Source organism: Bombus impatiens, unplaced genomic scaffold (genome assembly GCF_000188095.3).
Source record: "Bombus impatiens unplaced genomic scaffold, BIMP_2.2 scf_0487, whole genome shotgun sequence".
In the NCBI taxonomy this organism is placed as follows: domain Eukaryota; kingdom Metazoa; phylum Arthropoda; class Insecta; order Hymenoptera; family Apidae; genus Bombus; species Bombus impatiens.
This window is the reverse complement of record NT_176906.1, coordinates 2,676,956-2,690,222: the sequence shown is the minus strand read 5'-3', so window position 1 is coordinate 2,690,222 and position 13,267 is coordinate 2,676,956. Positions and strand designations below refer to the sequence as shown.

General features: G+C 34.7%; 1 protein-coding gene and 1 long non-coding RNA gene across 2 annotated transcripts; one reads left to right on the top strand and one right to left on the bottom strand.

Annotated features, from left to right (window-relative positions):
• Positions 1-1,241: 1,241 nt before the first annotated feature.
• LOC100741348 (bumetanide-sensitive sodium-(potassium)-chloride cotransporter) lies at positions 1,242-11,864 on the top strand. The gene is made up of 17 exons (XM_024368922.1): positions 1,242-1,508; positions 7,525-7,684; positions 7,759-7,854; positions 7,994-8,185; positions 8,252-8,428; positions 8,586-8,725; positions 8,953-9,252; positions 9,336-9,561; positions 9,650-9,771; positions 9,838-9,973; positions 10,045-10,256; positions 10,332-10,573; positions 10,654-10,799; positions 10,892-11,219; positions 11,301-11,452; positions 11,525-11,633; positions 11,723-11,864. The coding sequence occupies exons 1-17, from the start codon at positions 1,242-1,244 to the stop codon at positions 11,856-11,858; spliced, it is 3,141 nt and encodes a 1,046-aa protein (XP_024224690.1). The 3' UTR covers positions 11,859-11,864.
• Positions 7,488-8,012, bottom strand: LOC117151861. The gene is made up of 2 exons (XR_004462008.1): positions 7,877-8,012; positions 7,488-7,688 (listed from the first exon to the last, which is right to left on the bottom strand). It is a non-coding gene; the product is annotated as an uncharacterized LOC117151861 (long non-coding RNA).
• Positions 11,865-13,267: the final 1,403 nt, after the last annotated feature.

Here is a 13,267-nt window from a genome sequence, read left to right as displayed (position 1 = left end):
GTTTAATTGTTCGTTTAAAGTACACCCAAACCATTAACCGTTAAGGATGCATTGCCAGCCTCCCATCTTTTTTAATCTTGTCACGAAATAAATTATAAAACGTTTATCAATTAATCGAGTACCGCCCAAGATCGTTTCACGGAAGCAGCGTACCATGCAGAAAGAACCTTTTCTCATTTTCCATTTTATTAATTTGAACTTCACAGATGTTGATAAATATTTTCCTTCTGTTCGTACATTAAAAAATAAGACAGTTAGTTTCTACTCCAATCAGAAAACTATCTTTTTACGGCGTTAGAAGAAACGATTAATTCAATAACTAGATCATTCATGCATTAACCCGTCGAGAGCTAGTAATTATGTACGGAGTGTTGTAAACAAGGGTAATTTCATAATTGACAAGCCTACGCGGCAGTTGTTAACTAATTGTAACTGGAGAACCAAGGGCATCGGGTATCGATCGTATTTAAGACAGACCGATTCAAAAAAATGTTGCGAATACGGATTTTCATCTAGTTTGTCCCGTATTAAAATCGAATACTCGTGAATAATTCCATATCTACAATGGCATTTGCAAATAATCTTTACGATCGTTGCTTTCGGTCAAGATCGTTGTAACTTCTCCTCCTTCGTTCTTTCAACGCCCTTCCCGGCTAATATTATTCAGAAATTGCAAATGCCAGTCGCATTTTTGTAAACAAGATCTCTCGGCGGTTACTTAAAGATCGATTAGAATTATCAAACCGCGAATGTTTATACATTTATAGAAAATTTGAAGATGCAAAAATTGTACACTTACAAAAAATTAAATTAGTTGACAAACCTATGAATCTGCCTAAACATCCGCAGTCTAGCTATTAGTCAGTTCCAACCTTTTTTTTAATTATCAAACCACATGTATAATGCAAAATGAAAATAGATCTTCGTCTTTTCGATAAAGACAAAAGGAAGTTACGTTCCCCGTTATAAAACCTTCCAAGACTTGACTTACTCTTACAAAGAAGAATATTATCCGTAGTTAACGATTTACAAACTTGCATTCGTGAGCCAACTGTTAATAGAGAATTTTAATTCGAAGGTGAATCAGTAAAGGCGAAACGATCATACGTCCAGTTCACCAGCTTCCAGAAGACGTTGTCGAACCTGATTGTCGTCAGCTGCATCGTCAGCGGCGTAACGAACGAAAAGCAGAAGGATCACAGAGCCAAAAACAAGTAATCAAAGAGATATTGAAGGAGAAGATGGCTCACGAGAACGGCGTAAACGGCGATACCGATTCCGAAACGGTGGAATTGAATTCCCTGAGAAGAACCAGATTCCACGTAAATCGAGTAGACAGTCTGGAAGGTCGTGCCAGCCTTCTTGGCGAACAGGAAACGAGAAAGTCTCTTAGGCACATGACGAGGGAGGCTCTTCCTAGACTGGATAATTATAGAAACATTATGAGTATTCAGGCTGCTCATAGACCGTCTTTGGACGAGCTTCACAATCCCACTCTGCTTAACAAGGTAAGGATGATGATACTTGACCATTAATAGGACCGCTATTACTTTGTTTTATAATGCGTCGGTAGTTGTGTTCATTATGATTACGACGATGTGTGATATTATGCACTTGGTATTCTCCTCGCTTGATTTCCAGCTCCAGACGTCTTTGAATCACCCAACACGTGCTTTTACGAGACAATTTTTCACTTCATTTTGATGTCATTTTGATAAACGAGCAAGTTTATTTTCGAGTCTCGTTATCGCGTTATTTATTGTTCTTTAAATCGTTGAATCGTATAATTGAATAGTAAACTCGTATAAAATTTGTTTATCGTTTAGAGAGAAGTTTCATAATTATTTCGTGGCTACTAGAATGAGATCAATTTAATTTCAATTGAAGCGGTAGGTAGAATTTACGCTTTATGTATATGATTGATGTTGTTTTACATAACGTCGTTTGCATTATGTTTGCACGTCGCGAAATTGCAATTACAACAAACAATTAATCAACTTGCAGCTTATCGCTAACTCAGTCAGTGTGTCGGTACTTCGTTTACAGACTAAACATTAGACTTCAGCGACAAGGCAAATAGTTGTGGAAAAGCATAATCAATGAGACTCCACCCCGTGAAAAAATTATGTGGGTCGCTTGAAAGTTGCCCTTTGTTATTTAAACGAGTGTCAAGCCTTAAGATCGAGTCAACGTTCGTTCGGAGAATTTTCGAACTATATGATATAGTATACATATACTACGAGAGTATTCGAACACTTATCGTAGAAAATTTTCATGAATATAATAACACTTTTTGAAGTTTCATTAGCATTGCAACGAAGTGATACGAATGTCACGATTATGCTGGAAGAATGTATACTAGTAAAGCTAATTTGGAAATGTATACACAAGTTGCGACATATTTATCGCAAATATATGTTTGATAAAATGATTGTTACGCGAACGATGGTCTTATTAAGTGTCGAGGCTTATTGATATAATGGAGCATTGACTGTTTAAATAATTCTGTGATTTTAATATCCTGTAACTTTTAATATCTTGTAACATATACAAAATATTTTGTACAACAAATGTATGGTACAGTATATTTAGAATAAGTTTCTATACGTGTTGCCTTGTATAGTCGTCGCGTTTTCTCTATCTTCCTCGTTTGAAACAGCGGTACGTCGATGCATGTACGAACACATGTACGTCGGCTGACACGGTGTACATTGACATTCAAGCATTTCTTAACCGAGTTCGTCCCTTATCTACGACCCTCTCTCGTCAACTACTCCGGTCTAAAATTAACCAAGTATAGTAAACGTGGTCGTGCACGCATTCGCCAACGAACAATGCCTTACAGATTCGTTCATTCTTTCTTCATATATATGTTCATACGTCTGTTGCTTGTCGATGAGATAATAATTAAGCAGTTTTGTCAGATTGTAGGAGAAAGAAAAAGCATAGATAAATAACTGGAAGAATTTTGCGAGACTACCACAACGGAAACGAAGGGAAATGAACAGTATTTTATCTTCGTTCGTACTCGCCACGCTGATTTATCAAAAGTCTGTGTATATTGAATGTACGTCTGAATTTGTATTACTAGCTGCTGAATCGGTGTATTCTTTGTATCACATAGCGTTCCGTTTCCTGTTCGTGTTACTCGGAAATGGTAAGAATCAATGGAAACGGCGCTATATTTACGAGCTTGTTCGATTTGAATTTATTCTGTGTCGGAAAGCGATAACTTTTTTTTTCGATAATCGGTTTGTCGTTAGTTTCTTATGAATATTTTAGTATCTATACACAGTGTTTATCAAACTTAGCTAAATAAGCTTGTTATTTTATTCATTTTCTGAATGCCTTCTAATAAGTTACATAACTTACACGATTAAAGAAAACGATATTCATCTTGTTCTATTTACCGTGATTGACCTATTCCTTGTGATAACAAAGAGGCTTCGTTAAACGTTATTTTCTTAATCCTTCTTCCACTAAGAAACTGATTAGAACGTTTGTTTATTCACATCATAATGTTTCACTCTGTCAACTACAGTTGATGCAATAGTCCAACAATATTTTTACGTTCGATACATCTGTTAAAACAAAAATTTGTCATATCTAAATACCTTTTTCCGAAACACAATTTGTCGTTTGCTATTTATGCTTGGATCAATATCGAATTAGATGAATTTCAATGAACCTGATTTCATACTACACGTACCGAACAGCTAAGTAGGGAGTAAGATGTAAATATACCGTGTTTTAAGAAATAGTACTCCTAGAAAGGATAACTAAAACGACTAGTAGGGTTTCTTAATTGTATATCCCATTGTGTAAAAGTATTTAAAAATACAGGGATTAGAAGCGATTAACCCCTTTCTTGATTAACCCCAGCTGAAATCATATAACGACGGAACAGACGTTACATTTGTTCCCATCAAGTTTTCTCATTTCAAGTTGACAATAAATCCTCGCCATTAATCATAATAGAACAGTTTCGAGCCAGCAGAACTTTTTCACTAAGTCTCATGGTATGTTTAGTTAAATATAAGCTCCGCTAAACTGACTACTACGACGAAATATGATATGTCCGGCATAACCGTAGGATCGTAACGACTTAAATCCATCATCTAGATTGCCCCTGACACGGGGTTAACTATAATTCAACCTAAATAAATTTTGGATACAATCGAGTTCGCTCGATCGCCTCGATGCGTATAATCAGATCGATTGAGACGAGTCGGTACGGCCAAACTTATTCGATTACGAGCAACCACGTTCCTCAGGTAATTCGAGGAAGTTGGTTGAAAGAGAAAGGAGAGGACACGGAGCGTCTTGTACAGTACGTGACGAAACGAAAACTTTCCAAACGGATCAAAGGAGAAAAGGGAAGAGCTAGAGGGCTAGAGAACGACACAGAGTTAGAGAAAGCACACTGTGTGGCATACATTAGATGGATGGTCATTTTTTGACAATGTTAACAGGTGAAAACGCACGTGCGTAGTTTATCGATCGTGCATTTGGATGTAGAAATCATTTCCCGACGCGCTCTCCTTTCTTGTTAATTAAAATAATGAAAAGCGAGGAGAAAATATTCCATTTCCGTCTCTTTATTTAGTCTACGTTACTTGCAATATTTTAACAATTAGCTGCGTTACCCTTAGTAAATTTTCATAGTAAATTTTCAAACATCGTACGTTTATAATGCTTCCGCTTTTTGTTTTGCTTACAGAGCCATTCGCTGCTGCTGTTAAGTTTATTATCAATATCCATTTTTGAAAATTTGAAAGTAATCCACGAACCTAAACAAGCTTCACTTTGAAAGATTAAAAAGTCAACATTGATTAGCGATGCGTCTTTTATGAGGTTTTTAATTAAAAGATCAAGAAGGATCGGCAAATATTAGTAAACGCGTATGAGCAATTTTTATTTTTAGGCGCGTATCGATTCATGTGAAGCCAAACGTATTCTTGAATCGTAATCTTTCGAATCGACAGAACTAATTAGCAACGCGTCTTTCAGCAGGATGAAAGTCGACTATGTTTTTGTCGTTGTCTGCGATTCCTATGGAAAACGAGCACGATCGAGCGCTATTTTCGAGATCGTTGTCCATTTCGTTGGAATTAATTAGCAGAGACTTACTTCCGCGAAGATCGATTATATGGCCCTTGCCATGAAATCTTAGAAATCGCGTGCAGAAACGCAGCAACCTTCGCGGATCGTAGAATGTTAAAATAGGAACCCCCACGTTCGGCTGAACAATTAAAGCATCACTTGAAGTAATCGTAAATGCCATGAGACTGTCTCATCCACAACGCAATGCTCGACAAATCGTACCGTCTTTTCGAGAAATTAACATCTTTGTACAAGCACAATAGAATTTTGTCTTACCATGAGGCACCATTTACTTTGATCATTTTATCACGCGTTTGTATCGTTGCGGTTATCTGTTTCTCTTCGTCTGCTTCGTCGTACCAAGACCATACGAAAGTCGTTGAACGAATTTGGTATCAATGCATGTACTCGTTCTTATTACTTCATCGTATCAGTCGACCGCAACGTGCAAAAGGTCAATGATAAACGATTCAATTTTATTTGACTAGATCGATTACAGAGTAATAAATATGTAGATTGAACGACTGACGACGGTGAAAAGGAACGAATAGAGAAGAAAATTGAAATATCACTTGTAAATCCAAATTGTGTGGCACACATGAGTTAATGATAGCATCTGTAGGACCAGTAAAACGCGTGCTCCGAATACATTACGAGTCGAGAGATAAGCGTTCGTTATTATTTGACTATTATACCACGTATCGTACGGACGTGTCGGTTTGAAAGAGTGTGTATGTGGCCAGTAGGCGAGAAGCGTGTTCTTTTCCTCGTCGATTTTTTCTTTCGATGCAACGCGCTCGTAATTCACTTATGCGCGTCGTAAGTACTTACGTGCATGATCTGCAACGATGAACAGACGACTCATCTTTGGACAGGCTGCTTTTTCTCTCCAAGTATATCTTCATAATGTACTGGTTCCGAGAAGAGAAGGATCAGGTTGGTGCCTCTCGTTGTAACATTTCAAGGTACAATAATTATAGTAAAAGGATCGCTCGAGAAATTTTCTCTCGTTAAGTTAAACAATTTGCGGCATTGAGAAACACGACACGTTTTTACGAGGCGATGAAATTGTTGAAAGTTAAGTTCAAATTCTACACTTATATTTGGACTGCGTTATCGAGATTGAAATATCGAATGATTGAGAATCTGAAAATATTATTTGACAGTTCATAAGCTTCTTGTCAGGGTAGCTTCATTTATTTGATCGATTCGAGGAACATTCTCGTCACGTTACGAAGGGTAAGTCGACGCAAGATTGGCTCCGTGCAGATGCTTAAGAATAATTTTACAATTATACCGAACTTCAAGGCACGATATTCGAGGATATAACGGGAAATAATGGGATGAAATAATCGTCTCTCTAAGAGTTAGACGCTAGTTGAAGCAGGCTCGTAGAAAAATATCTTTGAACCGCGGATATTCGTGCTTGCTATTTATTCTTCGAATAAATTTTTGGCGTATTAACGATAGAAAAGAATCATCGTATTAGCTGGTGCAAATTGAAATAAGCTGCTATAAAAAGCATTTAGGTAATTCATAATACCTAAATGTTTCAGTTTCGTATCGAAAATCCTTGATTTCTCTATTCGTCGTAAATATCATGTTATTACAGAGGGTGTAATTCAATTAGTGTTTACATAGTAGCTTGTTTCTAAGGCTTCTACAATCGTTTGTTTGATCAGATCCATACGTATTTAGAGAGACGAAAGTTCCTTCAGCTTTGTTTGATTCTCATGTAAATACTCTGAAGAGTTCGCATCGACACTACTTCGTTCTATAAATTCCACTTTTCAGCTTTCATTGATTTAGATTTCCATTGTTTTAATTTCGATTATTGTGTTTATTCTGTTACGCCTGGGATTTACAGCGTAGATATTGTCAATATCATTATCAATGTTATTTTTCATCCATAACGAGTAAAATATATTTTTGCTTATTGATAATATTCGCTGCTAATCGTCGACATTTACGAGCTGAATTTCTAAAAAGTATCTGAACATTGGGCGACGCGTGTAATGTATGGCATGTGAGGCATTGTTACGTAAATCGTTAGTCTTCATTGGTTGACTGGCGACCCTTCCTCTAGACGAATCACCTTCAATGCCGATAACCACCTCTAAATCTCAATTTACGCGTAACACTCATATAGAGAGATCTACGAATCTCTCGATAAATTCTGCAGTTTATTTCCATAAATACTTGTTTGTTCCAATGGACCTGGAAACTGAAACAATCTTATTCGTCATCCAAGAAAATCTACCAGTCATCGACCAGTATGTAGGACGATGATTTAACTTGAACTTGAATGAAGTAGATAATTGATTGTAATACATCGATGTTGTATTTCTATTCGGGCTTAAGCTAGATTGAACGATATCATTAAGTCGCTTTAAAATTATGCTTATTGCTTTAATGTCGTAGGACCCAGGCTCGCATATATTACAAATAGCACAGGTGAAATCATCGATTTCCGGTATAAAATTCGGATGGATTCAAGGAGTCTTATTGAGATGTCTTCTGAATATTTGGGGGGTGATGCTCTTTCTACGACTCTCTTGGGTCGTAGCACAAGCTGGCATAGGTAACTATGAAAGAAAAAAGAAAAAGAAAATGTATCTTATAGATTTCATGCGATTTTCCTTCTGTTCCCTTTAGGGGAAGCTATTTTATTGATTTCAATAACGACAGCTGTAACCACAATAACATCTTTATCGATGTCGGCGATTAGCACAAATGGGCTCATTAAAGGAGGTAAATACCAACGAATACGTACCTGTTATATACTATCGATTCGAACAATGATTGGAAAAAATGTGTCTACGTCGGTCGACACGTTTTGCTTTCTTTATTGTCTCTGATGTCAGATGATAAGATTAATTACTTGCCGCAGGTGGCACGTATTACATGATTTCCAGATCACTGGGACCCGAATTCGGAGGTTCTATAGGACTTATATTTTCTTTGGCGAATGCAGTCGCTTGCTCCATGTACGTTGTTGGATTCTGTGAAAGTATGGTTGACTGTTTAAAAGCGAATGGGATTTGTATCGTTGATTGCGACAATACAGACATCAGAATTATAGGTCGGTATAAAAGGCCATGTACATGATTTTTTTGGACAGAATTTCTTATGGTTCCCTTCCGTACAGGTTGTATCACGATAGTTCTGTTGCTGTTGATCGTTATGTTCGGTTTGGAATGGGAGGCGAAGGCTCAGATTGGTTTGCTGATTATTTTGCTCTTAGCTATCGCAGATTTCATGATTGGCACCATCATTGGACCTAAAAACGATCAGGAACGGGCCAAAGGATTTATAGGATACAACGGTAATACATACGGTTACTGCTGATAATATCATTTGTTCAAGAGATAGTAACTAAATTATGAATTAAATAACGATGAATAATCAACATATGTTACAGATAAAATATTTAAGGTTTTTACAATAGTTTAATTCATATCCTATTTTCTATATGTCCACAGCTGATCTATTTAAAGAGAACTTTTATTCGGACTACAGATACAGCGAAGGGATGGAACACAACTTTTTTTCAGTTTTGGCTATTTTCTTTCCTGCGGCTACGGGTATCCTGGCAGGTGCGAATATATCCGGTGATTTGAAGGTGATTTAGCCCTTTCGTCTATAGGGAATATCTTTTAACATTTTGATTGCTAAGAAGTTTCATTGATATTACATTATATTGTTATTTTATACATTACATGTTATAATTACATTATATTAAATCTTAGCATTTAACTCGCCGTGTATCTTAATGTTGCATACATCTGTAGTATTAGCAACAAATATATGTCTATTATAGTCCATACAGAGAATTTGTATTTTTGATAGGATCCACAAACAGCTATTCCTAAAGGAACACTGTTGGCTATTCTTTTAACAACTATATCTTACCTCTTTATGGCGCTTATGGTGGGCGGCACAGTTATGCGAGACGCGTCTGGTGATATTAATGACTTGTGGAACATTTTCAATAGTTCATATACTGCCTTATCGAGTTTGAATGCGACTAATGAAACAACTGAGTCCCCAATTGCTACCTTAAATACTAGCGAAATAGTATGGAGCATGTATGGCACAAAATTTAATTGTACAGGACATTGTCTTTATGGTAGTCATAATAGTTTTCAGGTATTTCTTCTGACAGTTAGCAATCAAAGGAATGCGAATGAATATTTAATTTTCATATTGACTATTTCATACGATTGTTTTAGGCGATTGAATTGGTTTCTGTATTTGGACCATTTATTTATGCTGGATGCTTTGCAGCTACTTTATCAAGTGCCTTAGCATCACTAGTTTCTGCACCTAAAGTATTTCAGGCACTTTGTCTTGATAAATTGTATCCTGGAATAGAGTGGTTTAGTGGTGATAAAGACAAAGAGCCAATTCGTGGTTACTTTCTTACATTTATAATTGCTGTTGGTTTCATTTTAATCGGTTAGAGCTATACTATCTTGTTCTAGATAAATAATGACATTATTCACCGATGTTAATTGTTTCTAATAAAAAATTTCATTTATTGTAGGAGAATTGAATGCCATAGCTCCGTTGATCTCAAATTTCTTTTTGGCTGCCTATACTCTTGTTAACTTTAGCACGTTTCATGCTTCATTGGCTAAACCAATCGGTTGGAGACCAACGTTTAAGGTACAATTTGCATTAAATTATTTTTCTAACAAGAGATTATTAGTAGCAAAATAAATTTTATTCCAGTATTATAATATGTGGCTAAGTCTTGCTGGTGCTATTCTCTGTGTTTCTGTGATGTTCTTGATCTCATGGTGGACAGCGCTAATCACGTTATTCGTAGTTTTAGCACTTTATTTAGTAGTCTCGTACAGAAAACCAGGTAATATTTTACAAATTAAGTATTTTTTATGTTGTAATGACAACGTTAATAATCTAAAAATGATTTCGTAGATGTTAATTGGGGTTCTACGACACAAGCTCAGACATATAATAACGCCTTAAACGCTGTTCAGCAGTTAGATAGAGTTGAAGAACACGTTAAAAACTACAGACCTCAACTGCTAGTACTCAGTGGTACTCCAAGTACAAGATCAGCGCTCATTGACTTTGCACATTATATTACTAAAAATAATAGCTTATTTATTTGTGGGCATATTATCGAGGTACAGTATTTTTCGGTAAGAAGTGATACACATCTTTTATGTAATGTTTAATACATTTAAATTTCCATACTTTAGTCACCAATTTCATATAAGACGCGCAATTCCATGACCGTGAACTGTACTTCGTGGTTTAGAGCGAATAAAATTAAGGCATTTTATTCCATGGTGGATGGTGCAAATTTTCAAGACGGCACTACTTCTCTTTTGCAAGCCGCTGGCTTGGGAAAGATGAGGCCCAATATTTTGTTAATGGGCTACAAACAAGACTGGGCGACTTGTCCTCGAGAAAATTTGAATATGTACTTTAATGTAATGCAGTAAGTATTTTCATATAATTAAGTATAATAATTAAATGAAATCAAAATTTCACGAAAATTTTATATATATATATATATAGCAAAGCTTTGGACATGCATATAGCAGTAGCACTTCTTCGAATAAGCGAGGGTTTAGATTGTAGCACGGTTGTAGGAGATGCTGAAGAAGAAAAGAAAAATGCGCAAACAATTCCAGGAAATCAAAGCTTTTCCCAACTTAGCCAAGGTTTGTAGAATATCTGAAAAGCTTGTTTTCATAAACACTGAATTTTTGTTATAATCCTTATCGTGCCTTTAAACTAATATTTATTCTTGCAGCTAGTAGTACGTCAGATATTTCTATTCCTGGGAGTCCAGCTCCAAGAAGGTCCAAACTAATTAACGAATATCCTAATCCAACTGCGCAAGGTCAACGCGAAAATCAACAGAATTTTCTACCGGTAGCAAAAGATATACTTAGTACCGCAACAAAATTTCAACGTAAGCAAAAAAAGGGTACGATAGATGTATGGTGGTTGTACGATGATGGTGGTTTAACCCTTCTGCTACCCTATATAATCAGTACAAGACGTAATTGGTCTAATAGTAAGTTAAGAGTTTTCGCTCTTGCAAATAAAAACTCAGAGCTCGAATATGAGCAAAGAAAGTAAGTATATAATATGTATTTCTACAAGCAAAAAAGAAAGTTAAAACAAATTTATTAATATTATTATTGCTTTATCATTAGTATGGCAAGTCTTTTATCGAAATTCAGGATAGATTACTCTGCCTTAAACGTGATACCAGATATTTCAAAACCAGCTCAGGATACTACCAAAAATTTCTTTAATACACTAATAGCAAATTTTCAAGAAACAGAAAATACAAAAACAGACGATGGTAGTATTATGTTAATTACACGCGTATTTTGATAAAATTCTAAAAAATTCCTAAAAATCGATTTATTTTCAGATATCATTAAAGATTCTGAATTAACCGCTATGAATGAGAAAACAAATCGGCATTTACGTTTAAGAGAATTATTACTTGAAAATTCAATGGAAGCTAATTTAGTAGTTATGTAAGTACTTGTATAAACAAAATTACACTTTTACCGTCATGTTTTCAATTCACTGAAATTATTTTTGTATTATTTTATTCTCCTTTCAGGACATTGCCAATGCCTCGAAAGGGTGCTGTATCAGCACCTCTTTATATGGCTTGGCTTGAAACTTTAACACGCGACATGCCACCATTTTTGCTTGTTCGAGGCAATCATACATCCGTCTTAACTTTTTATTCTTAATAAGGGAAAGCAAATAACAATACTTGTGCATTGTGACGTTAATAACTATCAAAGTTAATTGAAGTATTTTACCAATGACTTAAACATTATAGATGCACATACGAATGAATTGATTAAAATGAAAAGTAGAACTGCCGCGGAATATAGATAACAGTAAGAGGCCTTTATAATGAGAGCGACACATGTTTGAATGAGTTAGTATTCAGGTGTGTTTAGCAAGGATTAACCTCTGAATACATACAACGAATGCAGCAAGACTGTATTATTTGTTAAAAACACGTTCGCTACGATAACTGTTCCTGAATTTCGAAATGTTTTCCATCCACCAATTGTAAAAAGAAATAACTGCATCCTCATAAATATTTAAAATAAATGACGTTATCACATACTGTAAATTGTACAATCACCAATAACATGTTTTATATATTTAAGTACAATTATTCAAAATTTCGATAATATATAAAGATATTATAGTTAATTAATTAGAGAACTATTGACAATCGTTAAATAAAATATTTTGAATAATTATAGGCAAATATGAAATATGAAATATGAAATATAGGCAAATATTAAGATAAAAATTTGAGAAAAAATTCCTAGGTGTAGCACTATAATTGAAATTGGTATCTATTTATATCAAAGTATAAAACCATGTATAAAATTTTAAAATTAAATTACATTGCAGGTACTATACTGAGTCACTCATAATAAAGTATTGCAAATGTTTTGTGAGAACGTTTTTTAAATACGTAAATCTCTTATTTTATTAATGGATCTAGTAATAAATACATTTACATTCCTCCATTCACTTAGGTAGGGAATCAATTAATCAAAACTAGACTATAACGTCTAGCATATATTTTTTATTTTGTTTACAACTTCGTAGCCTTATACACTTTGGAAAATTTTTTGAGAAATATACAGAATGACACTAAACCTAATATTATAACGTGTAAAATATTCGTTGTGAAATTATTTTCAATTTACAAAATTTATATAATTGCAATAAAAAAGAATAAGAAAAGTTGCAAAAACGAAAGAAAAATTTGGATTAATATGAAAACATTCATATTAAAATATATAAAAATATAACAAACTGATTTTAATATTGTCATGATTTTAAGAAATATCAAGAAATTATATTATAGTACTACAAATCGTATTGATACTTTACAGTTGTAAATTTGCCAAAACGGTTTAAGCTTGCTGCAATATATATTGTGTATATATGAAATTTGTTCTTATACAGAAATTTTACTTCTCCTTTTGCTCAGTAGACTCTTAACCATGTAACTTTGCTATAATGTGAATCAGCATGTTAACTCTTAACTATCAGTGCTTTTATATATCATTAACTCTGTAGTATATAATTGAATTATAGAAGAACTCTATTTGAATAGGTGAACATT

Coding starts and splice junctions, on each gene's coding strand:
- LOC100741348 (XM_024368922.1), top strand. CDS start 1,242: ATGGCTCACGAGAACGGCGTAAACGGCGATACCGATTCCGAAACGGTG. Junction 9,772..9,837: donor GTTGGAGACCAACGTTTAAG/GTACAATTTGCA, acceptor ATTTTATTCCAG/TATTATAATATGTGGCTAAG. Junction 11,634..11,722: donor GAAGCTAATTTAGTAGTTAT/GTAAGTACTTGT, acceptor TTCTCCTTTCAG/GACATTGCCAATGCCTCGAA.